The 19,758-nt window shown below is 45.6% G+C and overlaps 1 protein-coding gene across 2 annotated transcripts in view; it reads left to right on the plus strand.

The window, feature by feature from the left end:
- Positions 1-19,554, plus strand: part of LOC147421407 (carboxyl-terminal-processing peptidase 1, chloroplastic-like) — a 70,183-nt gene extending 50,629 nt beyond the window's left edge. The window contains exons 8-12 of one of the 2 annotated variants that reach the window (XM_086502586.1): positions 17,687-17,770; positions 17,844-17,882; positions 18,657-18,719; positions 18,822-18,951; positions 19,100-19,554. In XM_086502586.1, the coding sequence (XP_086358712.1) occupies positions 17,687-17,770; positions 17,844-17,882; positions 18,657-18,719; positions 18,822-18,951; positions 19,100-19,146 (363 nt within the window). In that variant the 3' untranslated portion in view covers positions 19,147-19,554. The other variant, XM_086502587.1, reaches the window with a different exon arrangement.
- Positions 19,555-19,758: the final 204 nt, after the last annotated feature.

Consider the following 19,758-nt stretch of genomic DNA (forward strand, 5'->3'; position numbering starts at 1 on the left):
TACTTCAAATGACTTCTGCAAGTCCGGCAAAGTCAAAACTGGTCTTGTAGTCAATTTCTCTTTCAATGTTTGAAAGACAGTCACCTCTGTGGGTCCCCACGAGAAAGGGACTCTGTTCTGTGTCAAGATATTCAAAGGGGATGTCACGTGACACCCAACCCTATGTGTCAGTGGACAAGCTATAGCATGACGAGGGTTCAGTTCAGTCAAGTCAGTCTAGAATAGGAAGTGATCTGGCACTTTTGTGAGTCTGTTCGCAGACCGTGCATGTCTAGACACTTAGAGTAGATGCATATCCTTTGGTTGCACACAACATGATCATCAGATTTCCATCAGGATCATTTTCCAGTGCATTAAACCTATTTTCCCTATTTTTGACATTTTTCACTTATTATTTTTAAGTGACTTTTGTTGGGAACTAGGTAGGGCAATTTTGCTAATGAAATATATAAGCAAACCAGAGCCAGCACTTTCTGGCAGAAGAGGCAGCAGGGACCTAAGATCCATCCGTGCACCTTTTCAGCAAGACCCCCTCCGCCCCAGGCAGGAGACTTAGCATTTTCAGCCAAAGAACAGCCAGCGTTTTTCTCCATTGCAGATCAGCCCTAGCGTTTTGCATTGCAGACCAACCCAGCGACAGCAAGACACCGCAGAAGCCTAGCGTTTTTGCGTTAGAGCTCAAATTCAGCCCTAGCGTTTTTGGTTTGCAAATCAACCTCAGAGTTTTTGCAGATCTTCACGACGGAATCAGCCCTAGACTCAGCGTTTTCAGTTTTCAGCAGTCAAGCATCGCAGTAGAACCCCCAAACCTCGCAGATCCCACCTTCCCGTAGCAGATCCTCGCTGCACGGTGAGATTCATCAAGGTTTACAGTTTCAGCCAAGGTTTACACTCATCCAAACGACTTAGTACCCTTTCAACATCTCTTTCATGTTGCTCCCACGATGCAGAAAAAATGAGAATATCATCTAAAAAGATGAACACACATACACCTACCATATCGCCGAAACGACCTACCATGAGATGATTGAATGTACCCACAGCTCCTGTCAATCCAAAAGGCATAACAATATACTCCCATTGCCCTCGCTCGGTGCGAAAGGCGGTCTTGAAAATGTCGCCTTTGAATACCCGTACCTGATGGTATCCACTTTTGAGATCGACCTTGCTGAAAACCTTTGCCCCATTGAGCCTATCGAGGGTATACTCAATGCGAGGCATCGGAAACTTGTTCTTGACGGTCATCTTGTTTAATGCCCTGTAATCAACACACAAACGAGACGAACCATCCTTCCTACGAACAAACAAAATAAGGGAAGCAAACGGACTTACACTAGGACGTATGAATCCTCTAGCCACCAACTCCGTGAGTTGTCGCTCTAACTCTTCCTCCTGTGACTTGTTCAAATGGTAGGGAGCCTTACTGACAGGCTGTTCTCCCTCCATAAGCTCGATGCGATGGTCCTCTGGCCGCTCGGGTGGGAGATGAGGTGGAAGATCATCCTGCAAAAAGAGATGTTTAAACTTCGTAAACAACTCCGAATACTTACTTGGAGCCTGAATGCTCTGGGAAACTGGGGCAGCATAGATGAATGCCGCTTGTGCTCCTCGTCGTAATTCACGCTTTACCTGTACATGCGAGATGAGAGGCAAAGAATGCAAGTCCTCCTCAGCACGAATGATGAGGGGGGAATCGGTTTTGGCATGTAAAGTGAGAGTGTTCGCCTCCCAATCAATGAGAGGGTTTAGTTCACGAAACCATTTAATGCCTAAAATCATATCACATCCTGAGAGAGGAGATACAAGAAATTTCTTACGAAAAGAAGCTTGCTGAACGGTAAACATCACATCAAGGCACTCCTTCGTGATGAGAGAGTCCATACCAAGAGCGAAACCAGAAACCTCGAGAGGAGATTTCTGACTAACCTCTAGGCGGGCTCTCTCAACAAGAGGGAGACTAATCACATCATGCATACTGCCTGGATCAAACAATATGATAAAACGTTGTCCTTTTACATGACCATAACACTTCATGAGAGATTCATCAATGTGTGTGTCAGAGTCATGAGAAGATGCAGGTTGTGTTGTGACAGAGTTTGTGGTAGCTGTGGGTGCCTTTGGTTCCTTAGGTGGGACTGTCTTAGGACAGGCCTTCTTAATGTGACCTTGGACATGACATTGAAAACATCTACCTTCTTTAGCATAAATCACTTGTTCTTCAGCCGTGATGTATCCTCCTATAATTCCTTGTGAAGCTTTTTCATCAGGGGTTAGCTTAGGTTTTGCAGGTGCTTTAGCTTTACCCTTAGATTCATTGTTAGAATTCTTTTCTGAGGAATTAGAGGAAGAAGGGCTAGAAGAATTACCATTCTTACCATTCTTACTATTCTTACCATTCTGTGTGTTCTGAGAATTCTGAGATGTCCCTTGAGAAGACTTGTTCTCCTTAGGCTTTCCCTTGTTGTGCTTCATCTCTTGGGCGAGAGCGATTGCTACCGCCTCGTTGAGATCCCCAGGGTCAAAGACTTCAACATCAAACTTGATGTATTCGTCTAACCCAAAGAGAAAAGCCTCTTTGCGCTCATCATCCGACTTGCATAATTGAGTGCCTAGCTGCAAAACACGGTTAGAAAAAGACATGACTGGCATACCATGTTGCTTGAGATTACGCCAATCCTCTTTCAATCGTGCGAGATACTGAGGTGGCATAAACCGCGACTTGAGCTTGTCTTGGAAATCAGCCCAACTAAAAGAGAGGGGCGTGAAGTCGTCGGCTGCCTCTAGGTGCACGGCTAGCTGTGCCTCTTGCCATGCATGGTACCAATTGATGGCATCACCGGCAAGGTACATAGCTGCCGTCAAAACTTTGCTATTTCCTGTTTTCTTAGTTGTCGCAAAATAAGCATTAAATTGATGCAACCAAGAATGAATCACCGTAGTATCCATCTTACCATCATACTTATTGAAAGTCAACTTTTCGGTGACTGGGTTGTTGGAATCCGCATCGTGGCTTGCACCACTGGAGGAACTCCCACGATCTTTGGGTGGTTCGGTCTTCGAGGCTAGCATGTGGGAAATAAATTCTTGATTGCGAATCTCCCTTTGAGCTTCACGCTCGGCGTCCCTTTTTGCTTTGCGTTCATTTCGTTCATCGCGCTTGCGTTCGAAAGCAAGGCGATTGGTTTCTTGTTGTGCCAACGCAATGCGATTCGCTTCCAAAGTGACGCGAGTCGCTTCTTGTTGTGCCAGCATCATGTCCATTGATTTGACCATCATCTCCATAGGAGTTAGAACAACTCGTGGCGTAGATGGCGAAGGGGGAGGGTTGGAAAAATCTCCTGGTGGGGAGAATCCTTCGTCGCCTCTCTCATGCTCATCACCTGTATGCGAAGTATCCATTCCGCTTCGGGTGACGACCATGCACTAGGATCTTTGGTTCTTAAGTTCTCGAGGAACTTGGTTCTTGAGTGTCTTGAGGTTCTTGAGGTCCTTGAGGTTTCCTTTTGCTTGCAAATCGCGTTGGAGAAGGATCTTCTCTTCACCCGAGTTCTACCCTTTTTTGCGGGCGCACCCCGTGGTGGCCTTGCGCTCACACCAAGGTTGCTTTTTCCCACCTCACGTCGATTGGCCGGCCGCTAAGTGCACGGTCCGCTTGTTGGGGGTAAAGGCCCCCTGTGGCCCCCTTTCTTGTATAGTGTACACATACTTATACTTAAAACTCACTTATAAGTGAGTACACACATTTTTTTATTAAGTGTCCGGCCACTTTGGCCGGACAACTTATAAGTGTACTTAAATAAAACAAAGAACCCTCAAAAGAAGCATTGTGGGTTTCTTACGTTTGAGCTCTCTCTCTCTCTCTCTCTCTCTCTCTCTCTCTCTCTCTCTTTCGATCTGCTGCGCACCCTACTTCCTGCAGTGTGTGCCCATCTCCTCCTGCTCTCACATACTCCCTGCGCTCAACAAACTGGTATCAGAGCAAGGCTACGTGCCTTGGGCGAATCTCTCGCGCGTAGGAAGGAGTTTCTCTCTCCTTTGCAGATTTTTTCTCTCTAGAAACAGCAGTGCAACAGCGTTCCCTCTCTTCTCCAAGTACGGTACGTCGACTACCGTTGCTTACACGCTGAAAACAGGGAATTACAGGTCCAAAACAGGTGTATTTTGGGCTGTTTTTGGCTAAAAACAGGCCATTTTCTGCATATTCAGGTGTAAAAACAACAAAAACAGGTTTACAGGTTGTCACAGGGCACTTTGGGAACCCAATTTCATGTTTGGAATTGGGGTTTTCTACCATTTTGCTGAAATTTGTCAAATTTCAACAATTATTCGCGACAAAACTTGGGGCTTTTGCTAATTTCAGCAAAAACTACCAAGTTTACTCCTTACAGGTGTAGGTGGCAAAGCTACACTGGAGAATTGAGCAGTGAGAATTGGGGGTTTTTTGCTGAATTTTGAAAAATTCGGCAAAATTTCACTTATGTACTTACATTTGTGGTCAATTTGAGCAGAGAGATTGAGGCTTGTGGAGCCTACAGGTGTTTATTCAATTATTTGAGCAACTTTCACCTCTTATGTGTATTGCCAAATGTACTTTATGCAATGAAACTGTGGCATGTACAACATTGGGGTCATTGCAAATGCATTTGGTGATGTATACTTGATGTGAGGTTGTTCTATGCGTTGAGTTTGACATGCTCAATATATCATCTTGCTAAAAATTTTACTTTTGAAGTAAATTACAGCATTATATTTGCTCTTGCAGACACTTTTACAGTGTATATTTGCATTTGCTTTTGCGGTACAGTGATTGTACTTCTTGGCTGAAAATTATCAATTTTTGTTTTGCCTCATTATGGCTGACACTTCGTCATCCTCTGACTCTAAGAGCCTCTTTGAGATCCGTAGGTTTGATGGTACAGGTTTTGATCTGTGGAAGGATCGCATACAGGGCATTCTTTTCTTGAAAGAGTGCGATGATGCATTGTCTGCAAATAAGCCAGAGGGTATGTCAGATGCAGATTGGACTAAGCTTAACAGGAAAGCCGTTACTTACATCAAGATGGTTGTGACTGATGATATCCTTGTTGACATCAAGGGACTTGACACAGCTATGGCTGTGTGGGATAAGCTTAAAGCTACTTATGAGAATACAACTCCTGTAAATCAGGTCCATCTCATGAGGAAGCTTGTAAGCTTAGAGCTTGATGAGTCCAAATCTGTCTCTGATCACTTGAATGCTTTTGGTGGCATTTTGAGTCAGTTGAGTGATTCAGGTTTGCAGGCTTTTGAGGATGATAAGCTCAAGGCTATCTTTCTACTTATGACACTGCCAGAGTCTTGGGAAGCATTGGTTGTTTCTTTGAGTAACAACTCCAACTTGACCTATGATGGTGTGTGTGGTTCTATCCTCAATGAGGAGATTAGACGCAAGTCAAGTGGGAGTGGCAGTGGATCAGCCTATAATGTGCGTGGACGCAATGAAAAAAGGCAAAATGTTGCAAATAAGCAAAGAAATCGCAGCAAAAGCAAGGAAAAAACAGCAAGACATCACTTGCTATCAATAAAGGGGCATAAAAAGCCCGACTACAGGTATTTTAAGAAAGAGCAGGAGCGCAAGAAGCAAATGAATGCAAAAGGCAAGAAAAATGACAAAGAGGGCAGCTCTACCCCTAAGGAAAGTGAGCCTGAAAAGGCAAATGTGATCTCTAGTGTTGTCATTAAAGAGATTGATGAAAATGAAGACAGTAGTGATCTTTATGTTGCATCTTTAGATCCACATGTCATGATTGTTGAGGATATGCATATCACTAAGCATGATGTGATAGATGCTTTGCTTTCTACTCATGATGGCCTGTCACAATCTTGGATTGTTGACAGTGGTCCCTCTTTGGAGTGTTTTGCCTCATACATTGCAGGAAACCTTGGAAAAGTGTATTTGGGCAATAACTATGCTTGTGACATTGAGGGAGTTGGCACCATACACCTGGCACTTGATAATAGCCAGGAACTCACCCTTCATGATGTTAGATATGTGCCTGGTATCAAGAAGAGCTTGCTTTCAGTTGGGCAGTTGGATAGCAGAGGCTTCTTCACTACATTTGGTGGTGGCATGTGGAAGATCCAAAAGGGATCTATGCTTGTGACTAGAGGCAGTAAGAAGGGTACTTTATACTATCTGCATTGCAAGGCATTACCTGGTGGTTTTGTTGCAATTGCAGAAGTGCAATCACACATGGAGCTTTGGCATAAGCGTCTTGGACATATGAGTCATAAGGGACTGCAGACTCTTTCCTCCCTTGGTAGGATTGATGTAAAAAGCTCTAAACTTGATTTTTGTGATGATTGTGTACTTGGGAAGCATGTAAAAGCTTCTTACTCTCATGGAGCCTCTAAAAAGGCTAGTATTTTGGATCTTGTACATTCTGATGTATGCACAATGCCAATAAAAACTCATGGTGGTTCTCGTTACTTTGTGTCTTTCATTGATGATTGTTCACTTAAGCTATGGGTTTATTTGCTCAAGGACAAGAGTGAGGTTTTAAATGCTTTTAAAAAGTTTTATGCCTTTGTTTGTACTCAAAAGGGTTTGAAACTTAAATGCATACGTACAGATAATGGGGGGGAGTACACAAGGGGAGGCTGGACAAGCCCTTCTTTTTTGGGATTCCTGTCACTCTTCAACAAAACACGATTAGGAATCGCCACGCCCAAGTAAACTTGGGTTTGTGCGACCGCAACAAGCAAAAAAAATAAAATCTTGTGGTTCTTTCCTTAAGTAATGCAGAACACTTCCAAAGCTCTGATACCAATGTAAGGTGCAACAGAATGAATGTTGTATTTTCTCAAGATTAGTGATCTTTATTGCTCAAGGTTCCTTTTAGTTCTTAGGGAAGGAGAGAGCCTTCCGTCTTTATGGAGTGTGCTATGATCACGAACAAAGTGAGTGGATATTGTGCGTGCAAGTGAATGAGACTTAGAGAAGGAGAGAAAAGAGATACGACACCCGAGAGGTTGTAAAACCCTCCTCCGAAGGCCCCACTCTCGTCGGTGAGAGTGGTCTAACTTTGATTGCACAAAGGTGTACAATGATGATGCATGGATTGATGCAAATGGGGGCTATGTCGATGACGACGATGATGACTTTAGGGCTGTTTTTGGTCTTCTTGTATCTGCTGTCCACAAGGGCTTAATGGCTGAGAATCGGGGTGGTCTTGGGCTGTTTTCGTATGGCTGAAAATCTCTGTTTTACTGCTGTTGTCATGGCTGAAATTTGCTGATTTGAAGAGGCTCCTACTGATGACAAAACGCTGAGGTTCTGGCAAGGAACAGGCTGCGTTTTTGTGTGGATATCAAGGGCTGAAAAACGCTGCCTTACAGCAGGGCTGCAGGTGCGTTTTGGGGCTGAAATCGTTGATGATTTGCAGGTATGGCCAGCGTTAGTAAAACGCTAGGACTATTGCTGGTAGATGGTAAAACCGCCAGGCAAGAGGGGACTTGGATGGCGATGGGCTGAATATGGGAAAGCGCCAAGGGAGGGAGAGGGCAAGCGATGATGAAAACGGTGGCTAGTGGTGGAGTGGCCTCGCCAAGGCGGCTTGGGGAGGGTCTTGCTGAGAGAGGGAGGGAACACCTGCTGCTTGGGGGCCTGTTGTGCTCCTTGCTCATCTACCCAATTGTGTTAACTTGGGTTTGCCTATATATTAACTTACCCAATTTGCCCTACTGAGTACCCAACAAAAGTCACTTAATAAATAAGTGAAAAATGTCAAAAATAGGGAAAAATGGGATAAAGTCACTTGAAAAATCCCCAAACTGACTCTGATGGAAATGCTTATGCTTATGCAGTGTGCAACTAGAGGATATGCATCTACACTGAGTGACTGGGCATGCACGGTCTACGAATAGACTCACAAAAGTGCCAGATCACTTCTAATCTAAACCGACTGGACTTGACGGAAAACCTGTTATGGTGTAGCTTGTCCACGGACACATAGGGTTGGATGTGTCACGTGACACCTGAAAACTGTAACCAATCACCCAGAGAGCGTGCTGGACCCTCTGCCATGGGACCCCAGGAAACATGAGGCCGACTACCAACCAAGTGGCCTCTCTGAGTGCTAACCATGGGGTTCCAAACAAGGGGCTGTGTCAGGCGCTCCTCCGTGCAAGTAGGCTGATTAGGGATTACTTTCTGTGTTTAAGTAGTTTGTCCTCATTTTTCGTCTTGCCACATGTGTCTTCCCTAACTGACACCACACCCCATATGATAGCAGATTATATTTAGCACCCGTCTCCAATAAGGTAGCCTTGCCACAATTGCTCCCAAGATCGGAGCAAACTCACAGAGAAGCGGTCTTCCAGTCTCCTGCTCAAGCCAACTCTGCGCATCTCTATGAAAATCCATCTAGTTGAGAGTCGCCAGAGGCCTCCAGCCTGAGGCACCCTAGCACTAAGCCGCTGAAGCAAGAACTCCTTCCAGGGCTCCTCACCTAGAAGAATTCCTCTAACGATGAACTTCCCAAGGAGGGCTCTGCTGTGTTGTGTTGGGTCTATGATCCCTAGCCCACCCTGAGAACAAGGAAGAGTGATGACCTGCCGTGCCACTTTGGCCCGGGCTATCTGAGTGTCACGCCCTGACCAAAGGAAGTTCCTGATCAGCCTCTCAACCTGGTTGATACAAGAACTCAAGAAGATCCAGCAAGAAGTGATGTACCACATAGTAGCCAACAACACCTGGTTGGCCACTACAACTCTGCCTGCCAGAGAAAGACGTGCGGAGCTCCAATGTAACAACTTCCTCCTGATAGACAGGAGGAGGGGAGCAATCTGCTGCTTGGGAGACAAGTCCAAACCAACCTGACAGCCCAGGTACCTAACTGCAGTGCCTGGGGGAATCCACCTGAAACCCTCACCTAGCATCCAATCGGGCATAGGAGCATTACCAACCGAGAAAGCCACTGTCTTTCTCCAATTGATCAATGCGCCAGATGCACAACAGAAAGTCTCAAGAGCTTGCTCACACCTGTGAAGGTTGGCCTCCTCGCCATCCAAGTACAAGGCTGAGTCGTCTGCAAACTCAGTGTCCAGTAGCTTATCTCCCCGAATAGGAAGCACTAAGCCACGCAAACCAACCTGCTGCGAAACCAAAAACCTGCTCATTGCCTCAGCATAGAACAGAAAAAGGAATGGGGCAAGAGGGCAGCTCTGTTTGACCGAACATGTGAGCATGGAACGATCCCCTCTACCTCCTGACAAAAGTACTTGACTGTGTGCCCGTCTGTTCAAAGCTGACACTCCTCTGATCCAAGCATTTGAGAAGCCCATCCTGCGTAGAGTGCCCTTCAGAAAGTCCCAGTCAACTCTGTCATAGGCCTTCTCAAAGTCGAGAAGAAGAATCACCAGATCCTCACCACAGAGCCGTGCTAGGGCAGAAGCCTCCCAAAAAGTGAAGATGTTGTCAAGGATACTACGCTCCTTGACAAAACCTGTCTGAGTCCCATGTATAATGCTCTCTAGAAGTGGTTGAATCCTCAAACCCAGAGCCTTGACAAGAATTTTGTAGGCTGAGTTGAGGATGGTGATGGAGCGCCACTGTCGAATCTCATCCAAGGAGCCACCCTCCTTCGGAATGAGGTAGATGAGGCCCTCACTCATGTTGTCAGGCATCTCTCCTGTGTGCAGGATGTACTGAAAAGCACTACAGAGATTTGAGCCAAGCAAGTCCCAGTACTCCAAGAAAAAACTGGGAGTCAAGCCATCCTCACCTGGATAGCTACCACGTGGGAGTGCGCTAAGAGCCGTGTGTAGCTCCTCTAGCTGAAGAGGCAGCTCAAGCCTCTGGGGCATCTCCTCAGTCACAAGACAAGGCATCTGTGCCCACACCTGCTCTCTGCATGCATCCTGACGTTCTGACTGAGGCTCTGCAGACAGTAGATCACGGTAGAAATCAGTGGCAACTGTACGCATGTCCTCTGGCTCTAAAGCAACTGACCCGTCGGGCCTCCTCAACTGACTTACCTTGGCATGCGAATGTCGAGGTCCCACTGCCTCAAAGAAAGCTCCTGTCACTCTGTCACCCACGTGGGTCCACTTAGATGCCTGTCGATGGAAAGCAAACTCATGGCGCCTCTCCTCTGTGCTAGCCAGCTCTTGGCGAGGCTGCTGTAACTGCTCCTCCAACCAAGGACTGCCTGGATGTTGCTCCTGCATCCTCTGCAGGGAAGCAACGCCCCGTCGGAGACGTTGCTCCTTCTCTCTCGCTGCAGCCAGGCGAGCCGAAGATTCCTGGAGAAAGAGTCGACTAAGCTGAGCAAGTCCTGAGGCCACTCTGTGAGCAGGAGAATCCTGCATGTCTAAGCTCTCTGTCCAAAGAGCCTCCACTCGCTCTCTAAGCGCTGAGTCCAGCAAGACCCTCTTTGGGATGCGAAGCATCGTGCTCCCCCTCCTATGTCTATCAGTCACTGTAAGGATCACTGGAGCATGGTCCGAAAAGGAGGTCCTTGCCAGAATGCCTACTGTCCCACCCAAGTCACAAAAGCGGTCACTAGTGTAAAAGAGATCTATTCGAGATAGATTCACGCCTCCCACTCTGCGGTCCGAACGAGAGAAGGCCATGCTGTCTGGGGGCCTCACAAAACTGGAATGCTGCCACACACATGTAAACCGCAGAGTCATACAAAACCTCTCCCAAGCTGCCAGCTCAACTCCATGCACAATAGTATGGCTACCATCAATCCTGTCAGAGGGTTCCTCCGACATGTTGTAAGTCACCCCCTATGCACCATTGCTCTGCCTGCGGCAGAGACTCAACAATCTAAGACCAAAATCTGCACGTGCACTCGCCACATTGGGCGCATATATGTTCAGGAAGCCCACGAGACAACCTTGAACCTGCATAGTGATCCACTGGGCCCTGCTTGGCACAATAATCCCTCTGCCCACAATGGCCTGTTGCAAAGAATCCGCAAGAGTCATATATACCCCACCCTGGATGTCTCCAGGTCCAAAAGCAGTTGACCAAAAAGTCTCATAACGTCCACGCAAAAGCTGACCACAACGTCTAATGCGGCTCTCACACAGATGATGCTTCTGTAGCATAAGTAGGTCAATCTCTCTTCTCACGAGGCAGCGCTGAAGCTCTTGACACAGTCGGCCCCTCTGACGCTGAAACTGGGGCCCACCTAGTCCTTGTACATTCCATGAGACAATCCTCATGGGGAACGAGAGAGAACTGATGTTGCCACAGCAGCTAATCGTGCTATCTTCAAGGCAGGCTTGGATGGGGAGTGATCCGCATCCGAGCGTCCTCGAGATAGGCGTGACTGCAAAGAGTGTCCAACCCAAGCCCAAGTAGACTGAGCCGTGCGCAAAGCAACCTCCTCTGTCCAAGAGTCCTCATGTATGTGTACATAGCATGGCGAACTCTACGTGTCAGCAAAAAAGTGAACCACAATGTGTCTACATCCTGCTGTGTCTGGAGGTGTCACAACAAACTTGGCCAATGGCCAAAGAGTATGAAGCATGTCTGTAACTCCTAGGTCTCCCATGTGGTGAGAGAACTCTAGGGCCTGTGTTTGCAGCCACTCCATCACTGAGTCTATAGTCCCTCAGCCTGGTCCCTGCCGCAAAGGGGAAAGCGAAGCCAACCGTTGAGTCCAAGGCCTCTATCCCCCTAGCTGCAAGGAACAGTACATGAACTCTGAAGCAGGCTGCCTCAAGGTCTGGTGAGGGGTCGCCGCGAAAACGGGTAAAGTCATAGGTAAAGAAATCCCAATGCCGACGAATGTCGAAGCTCGTTAGACCACGAGGAACTGCTGCAAAGGGAGACGTTTGCACCTGCAGAGGAGGTCGCAAGAAAGGCTGCCCCTCTCTCCAAACGACTCGTGGCAAACGCGCTGCCAAGAGATCTCCCAGCAACTGAAGAAGGCCTTGCCCCCTGGGACGACTGAGGGACTGGAGCGGGAGGAGGTGAGGGGGGGGGGGGGGGGGGGGGGGGGGGTTGTCGAGGGTGAAGCTGAGGTGGAGGTTGGAGCAGGGACCTCATCCTGTTGAAGAGGGTCGAATCGGTTTTCCGTGGGAACCCACTATTGCTGGGCAAGTGCCTGAGGACCACTCTGAGTGCCAGGTTGGCATGGTGGCCCCTGCCCACGTCGACCACGAACATGCTGCCAACCCTCCTCCGCTTGAGCCCCAGGCTCGGAGGGTGGCGCTGCTTGTGAACTCCGTGGCTCTGCCTGCTGTTGCTGGCCAGCCTTTGAGGGTTGGGGCTTTGAGGGTTGGGGCTGGGCCTGTGGTGCAGGTTGGGGTCTCCTCTGTGACCGCGGCCTTAGCCGGGAGCTGTGTGAACTTCGCACGGCTCTCACAAGAGCTCTGCGCACGAGTTTGGTGTTGAGAGAAAGAACGGGCTGAACTGGATGCTGAGAGAGAGGAAGCTCTCTTTTCCTGTTAGCTTCTGCAGAACACCCCCAGGAGGTAGCGCTAACAACTTTTTATACTTGGGCGAGTGTTCTGGGCACTTGGCGTTGCATGCGGGAGGGGGAGAGAGTTTGTTAAAATGTTTCCACGTTGATCTGTAGTTTTTTTTAACGCTAGAGTTGAATTTTTTTTATAGTTTATTAATTATGGCCGCGTTCAAAGTGGCCGACCATTGAATTTATAAGGTTTTTATAACCTTTGCACTTAAAAACGGGCATTATTTCCCACTTTTCCAGGCCATTCTGGGGCATTATCAACCCGGTCGATTTTATATCTCTTCCGACTCAATCTGCCAGCTCCCGCCGGGATGTATTTACAATGTGTCCGGCCGGCCACTTGCATGGGAGGCCACAATGAATATAATTAATTATAATTTTTCTGAACCCACTAGGGACACCATCTTATTCATGCGCTTTTTCTGATCTGTTTTGCACTTTGTCTAGCTTCTATTCTGCTTATCAGACTATCTGGACACGGATAATTTTCCAGATGGCGCATTGCACCCGAAAATTTACCTGCTCATAATTGGTACCAATAAATTCATAAGTTCATTAAATAAATTCATTCTGTGTGCACAAAAATCATTTTCATTTATCTGTAGCCTTAGCTAAAAATATTACATCCCTCTATCTCTAGAACCACTTCTTCTTTGATCATCCGACTTCCCTGGATGAGGTTTAGAGGTGGAGCATGTGATGCCAGACTGTTAGCCGACAATGACAATGTTGGAGTGTGGACTTCTCCTATCCCCATGTTCTCTCCTTCCTTGCTGGTAGTGTGGGCCTACAAATTTGGTCATTCCTTTGCCCTTTTGCGAGCTTGTCAGTATCAGTTGTGGGACAGTTTACGATCCTTGTGAGCTAGTTACCATCAGTTTTGGGACAGATTTTCAACCTTCCATGGGCGGTCTTCTTACTGCTTGACAACAGATTTGTCGAGATTCTTTGGATGACAGGTTTGCACGTAGTGTCGACAATTGGTGGGGACATCTAGTTCCTACTCCTGTAGTGAGCAACAATCGAATGCTTCTTCCATGTATCCCTTTGGAGAGCTCGTACCTTGGGGGCGGCCCTTCGGGTGGAGATCTGGCCACGGCTGGCTAGTATAGCAGGTTCTTTTCTATTGCAGTTTTTTGTCCAGGCTCCAGCTTTCTGGCATGTTAGAGATAAGCCCCAACGTTCTTCACGGGCCTTCCCTCGAGCTGGTTCCTTTACTCTTCCCTTGAGTATTGGAGTTATGTTGTGTATTGGATATTGATTGCACAATTCAATTTTGGGTATATTCTCCTCAATACAAGTACGAAGGACAATTTTGGTGGAGATTTTAAGGAAGCAAGTTACAACAGTGCTCTTCTGAGTTTGTATGTAGTTTGGCATGTTGTATTGGATTGTACCTACAGGTTTGATCTTGGCAGATGCAAAGAGGTGGCAGACATTTGGTTTGATCTCAAGGAGTTTGCTTGAGTAGCTAGGTCCTATCTAGACTCCGACGGCTTCTTTGGCAAACATGATTCTCAGATGATGACCTTTAGATCTTCCTATTCTTAGTAGTCAGAGTTTACCGATGGTGTGATTCTCTTTGAGTCTCGAGTTCCACGAGATTCAGGTGTTGCTATTCAGTTACGAGGAAGTAGTTTTACTCCAGGTTGTCTCAGATTTCTTTTGGTGGTACTCATTCTCTTTTCCAGGATTGAGCAGGAGGGGGCCTTCTATCCTGGGGGGAGCTGTCGGATTTAGCTTTGGAGCTTTCAGTGATAGTGTTTGCTCTATGCCGATGTGTGGTTGAATAAATTATTACCTCAGAGCATACTTTTGAGGATACTTCTCTTTTAGAGGGGGGCTTCCAGGTTATTATCTTCAGTCGACTACCGGTGCTTCATTCAACAGAGTACCATGTAGGGGGTCTGCTAGTCCCTAGTTTCCTTGCCCATTTCTCGCGGCTTTGGATGGTGTGCTTTACGTCTTAGTGCAATTAGTATCTTGGCGGATGTTCTTCATTAGCCATTTCGGTGGTTGTCTCGTCTTTCAGATTTGTGGTGCGACGGTTGCTCTTCCTAGTGCATTCGACAAGTATTTCATATGCCTTGTCTTCCAAATTGATCCTTGGAGACTATACCATTCAGGACACACCTACTTTCCTTATCCTTAGACTGGCATGTTGTTTCGTACAGGTGGATAGTGGTCCTTCTTGGACTAGGAACCAATTATAGTTAGCCGGCATTCTTCAAAGAGGGAAGACAGTCTTCTTGGTGCTCCCAGATTTGGTTCTAGGTTCCACATGTATATTTCCTTTTGGATTCACCTCCCTTTGGTGATCTAGTTACACAGGTAGAGACTGTTGGAGAGTTATGACAATTATCCATGGTTCATGTGTTCTCCCTTCAGAGGGGGACGTGGAGCCAGCTTGGGAGTCAATTTGTGCACACTACTTCCTTAGAGTTCTGTGACTCCATGTAAAGCAAACATGATGGACAATTTATTTGGTGGCTTTCTACAACACCTTGTTCTTCTCTTGCAGAGCTTGGGAGCAGGATCTTCTCTTGATCTTGCCATGTTAGCTCCAGTCTCAATATTGATGTGTACTTCTTTCTGCTGGAGTTTATTCCCAATTCACTCTAAGAGTGGGGTGATACTCTCTCGGGTGGTTTTCTAGACAGATGAAGATCAATAGCAGTTTCACTCTCAAATCTGATGCACAGTTCTTTGGTTCTTCGTCATCGGACAATTACTTTCTCAGTAGCCTCGGTTGTCCCATTCTTTCGACTTCCCGTAGCAGCTTGGATATTTTGGCATGTGGTATGTGACCGGAGGTTCAGAATTCCGACTCTTTCTTCGATGCCTTTACCCTCATTTATAATGCATTCTCTTGGAGCGGTCAACAGTAGTACCTTTTGCAGATGCTGGTTGTCCGACTTGTGAGTCGGTTGAGCGGGGGGGGGTAGTGAGGGGGTAGGCAGTGAGGGCAACGAGAGGGCGAGTAGGGGGGGGCACCTCGAGGAAAGGGGAAGAGGGTGGACAACGGCTGGGTAAACGGGGGGTAGGGTTAAATCCGCTTCCATCCTATGCTTATGTGAACTGCCCCTAATGGTGCTACTCTCACACACTCTAGTGGGAAGCAACCTTACACTTTGCATGACTACCTATGTGCCACCTACGTGCCACTACCTCTTATCTAAGAGTGCCACCTTCTATGCCATGTATTAGGACATGTGGCTCAACATGTGGCTTGAGGGTACACACTCATAGTGCTATATAAGCACACAACTCATTGTACAAATTAAGCATCTTATCAATCTACTTGTGTTGTATTATTTTATACTTGTGTTGGCTACGTTAGTTATTAGATAAGCACACTAACTTAATGTTTTGCTTATGAATGCAACTAATCATTAGCATTTGCAAGACCTCTGAGAGAAAGGGTACTATGAGGCCCATGTCGAAAAGTGGAGGATGCGCAACGTATGTCAAAACATCGAGGAGGCGCAAGCCGGAATTAAGGAGGATACCAAGGAGACACCCATCTCTCGCCACAGCACTCACCAGTAGGCTGAAAGCCTGTCATTTTTTGGCGTTGAGAATTTGCAGCACATAAAGGCTGCCTCTGAAATTCTCAGCAAACAACTGCAAGATGCTAAAGAACATCTTCTAACTGCAAAATCAGAGTTTAAAGCTGCGAGGGTTGTCCAAGCAAGCAATGCTAGGGTCATCCCAATTGTGCTTGCTATGAGACAAAAGCTTCATGACGCTGAAAATGAATTACAGAGATTACTACAGAGCGACAACATGGATGCAAAGAGGGAAATATAGTGTAAAGTAAAAATACTTAATCGAGCCTTACATGGGGGGGGGGGGGCGCGTGGGGGAGAAGCAGGGGGGGGGGGGAGAGGTCCAGCAAGTAGCAAGAGAATCCTAGTAACATTCAAATTTGTTTCTTGTAGTTTTAATAATCTTAACAAGGATTTGTTATTTAAGGGTCATGGTAAGAATGTAGGTTGTAATTTTTTGGCACTGTTTGTATGTGCGTTCGTTGTTTTTTCTGACACCTGTTTTGAAGTGGAAAGCTGTCCGTTCTATCGTGAGCATATTGTTAGTGATTTGTAAGTTTTGAACTCACATAGCCACTTTGGTTAGGCTCCATTGTCATGCCCACATGCCATAAAGTGGTTGGCCAGCTTTGCCTCAATTCATTTGTTTTGAAACCAGCTACATCAAGACGTCTACTGGTAATTGTAGTGGAGATTTTCAAGACACAGGGATCTCAAAGGAGTAAACAGTATGCCAAAGTCTTGTGGTAGATCTTAAGTGTATCACTTATGGCCTTATGTCATCAACCTCTCGCAAAAATAACATTGGCACCTTCTAATTTAAAGAACTTGAGGATGCTCTTTTAAGCAATCGCTCTTTTAAGCAATTGCCATGGTTTGTAACTCTCTTTTTGGTTTGTTCGCCAAGATTGGATTGCAACTCAAATGTTATAGCATTCTGGGCATGTTGAAAGGATTCATCATCCTCTCGTAAGATCTTGGACCTTTGTTTGCCATGCAATCTAAACATCAGGGAGATCTCTTAGTTATCATGAGAGTTCAAATAGAAGGATATTTCGATTGTTTGATGTTTAAGATATTGCAAAAACTGATACATTTGAGTAGAAACAGTGTAGTCCTTGAAATGATCCCATATAATGGGTGTCACCAATAGTCCTTGGACGTGCATAGATAGAAGGTGCAAATTTAGTATTATTTTTGTCCCCTTTTCCTGCAGGCAGCTGGCTTCATGGTTGTAGCCTATGTTTTATTAATCATGCATCATTGTGTGCTTGACAGTGGCATCATAGCGTCCTGTAATCCAAGGATTTGTGAACATTGTAATATGTAGATGAGCGTATCTGGAGACTATTTCCCTTCAAGTACACAACCTGTTTCAGAATATTGTCTTGCGGTTTCTATGACCCATAAGAACCAGTACAGTGACGACTGTAAGCAGATACAAAGGGAGTAAGAGTGTGACAAGTGGCTATTCAATTTATTATGTTATATTTTTTGCTGGCCATAGATGGATTATTTGAATATCGTTTACTAATCTACTTGATGTTTCTCAAGTATCGTGATTTGGTTTCGACCAATAGCCTTTGCTTTAGAACTTAAAAGTTTTTGAAGAACCTAAATTCTTTGACAAGAAAATCTTACTCTGTGTTAAATCATTTTCATGGCCAGGTAGTCTATACTGTTTCCAGGAACCCACAGGATCAGAAGGGTATTTTTGCGAAAAGTCCTCCTCTGACAAAAGCACCTTTAGTTGTAAGGCTAAAAGATTTCTGTTTAGTGAAATGGGTGTAATCTTCTGTGTTTTAAATATTCCCCTGTCTCGCAGATTTTGGTGAACGAGCATACTGCAAGTGCAAGTGAAATTGTAAGTGCGAAGCCAATGTATTTTCATAATGTCTTGAAGGTTTGTTAATGAGGAAATCAATGCTGTTACTTTTCAAAGACCATGCTTGAGTGCGTAGGAGACTGATGAGTGTGGGAGGGAATGTTAAATAGGAGTCACCATCAAGGGAATTGTAGCCATGAATATCATATCGAAAAATCTTTGTTTCACAGCTCAATTGTCTATAAAGTGTTTCTTGTCAACTCTCTTGGTGTTACAACGTTATGTGGTAGTCTCACTTTCTTGAGTATGGTAGTTTCCTCAAGCATGTGCTGATATGTGGACGAATAGCATTGACGAACCAGTCTACACCCTCACACAACCCCCAGTAATACTTGCAAGAGTTCTAATTGTCTTTGTACACTCAAAAGTCCTGTCCGACGTCCTCAGATTATCAGCTAATTGCTGTGCTGTGCATTGGCAGCAGTGAATGGGTAGAGAGGGTTAATGTTCTTTCCAGAATAAGTGACTGCTGATGTGTGCAAAACATTCATCAAGTGTGTTGGGTTCTCAAGCTAGCTGTACCTGCGGTTTTGTTCTCTTAGTATTCTAGATGTCTTATAAAGAGTATGTATTTGCGCTGGGTAATCTTATGGTGCATGTAATTGGTTACTGTATCAATTGAAATGCTATTATGTATCATTTTTATGCATGCACAGATTGGGTACTGAATTGGGGTCCACTAGTGTGTCATTGGCGTGCACCTCAAAAAGGTGCATTCTGAATAACAAAGAGTGCATTTATCGACAAATGCAGGTTGCTGCTTCCTTACAGGATAACTGCAGGGCAGTTCTTGTGGGGCATAGGACCTTTGGCAAGGTGAGCCTGCTGTCATGTAGTCCTAGTATGGACCTTGTGCTTAGTTTGGAACTCTGGTTTAATTTTTTGGGGAGTCTGATCGGCTTTTGTGTATGTGCTCAGGGTCTTATTCAATCAGTTTTTGAACTTAGTGACGGTTCAGGAGTGATCCTCACTGTTGGGATGTATGTCACTCCACATCATCATGAGATCGATCAAAATGGCATTTATCCTGATTTTCAAGAGCTTCCTGGCAAGTTGAACATTAAATTGGTGTCCATTGTAGGGTTGTACAGTGAATGCTCGGAACATTGGTTCTCAGTTTTGTTTTGCAGCCTCTAATCAGTTGAAATAATTTGTTTTTGAATTGAGAGCTCACGCTCTTGGTTGTCCCTGTACAGATCTAGTGGACGTCAACAAGAAGATTCAGATGTGTGTTTCATCCTGATCCACATGTCGTGTTGGAATGACTTTGAACACAGCTAAATCTACACACTTGATCAAGCTATACGTACTGTCTACCTCCGCTATCAATGTTTATATGCACAAAATTGCTTCCTGGTTTTCTTTCCAGAAGCAGATTGCTAGAGCTTAATTCCTTGCAAGTGCTTCTTGATAGCTTTGGCAAGGAGAAGTATATGCAAAGCTTTGTCTTGAGAAGTGGATTATTACGAAGACAAAGATAAAGCATCAATGGAATCTCTCAATGACATAGAAACAATGGCAGCTCACCTAATTTGTGATTTGGTATCCTATTGAACTTTGTAATCTATGCCAAAACAGTAATAAGAACTTTGAAGCATTTCAAATATTCTTCGTCTATTTTTGGAGTAAAGCCATTGTTGGCCTTTGGTCGTATCTGTGTTGAGAGAGAGAGAGAGAGAGAGAGAGAGAGAGGTGGAAGCACATTGAAAGAACTTTGTTTTTAAAGTCGCCAGTTTGTTATGCAATAAGTCATCTGTCACATGGCATTTTCATAGTAGACACGGCAGTTTCACAAATGTTAGGTCTTATTGACTACATCATGGTCACCTTGATAATCATGGGCACCTTGTTGGAA

This window comes from Adiantum capillus-veneris, chromosome 27 (genome assembly GCF_014529385.1).
Source record: "Adiantum capillus-veneris isolate H3 chromosome 27, ASM1452938v2, whole genome shotgun sequence".
In the NCBI taxonomy this organism is placed as follows: Eukaryota; Viridiplantae; Streptophyta; class Polypodiopsida; order Polypodiales; family Pteridaceae; genus Adiantum; species Adiantum capillus-veneris.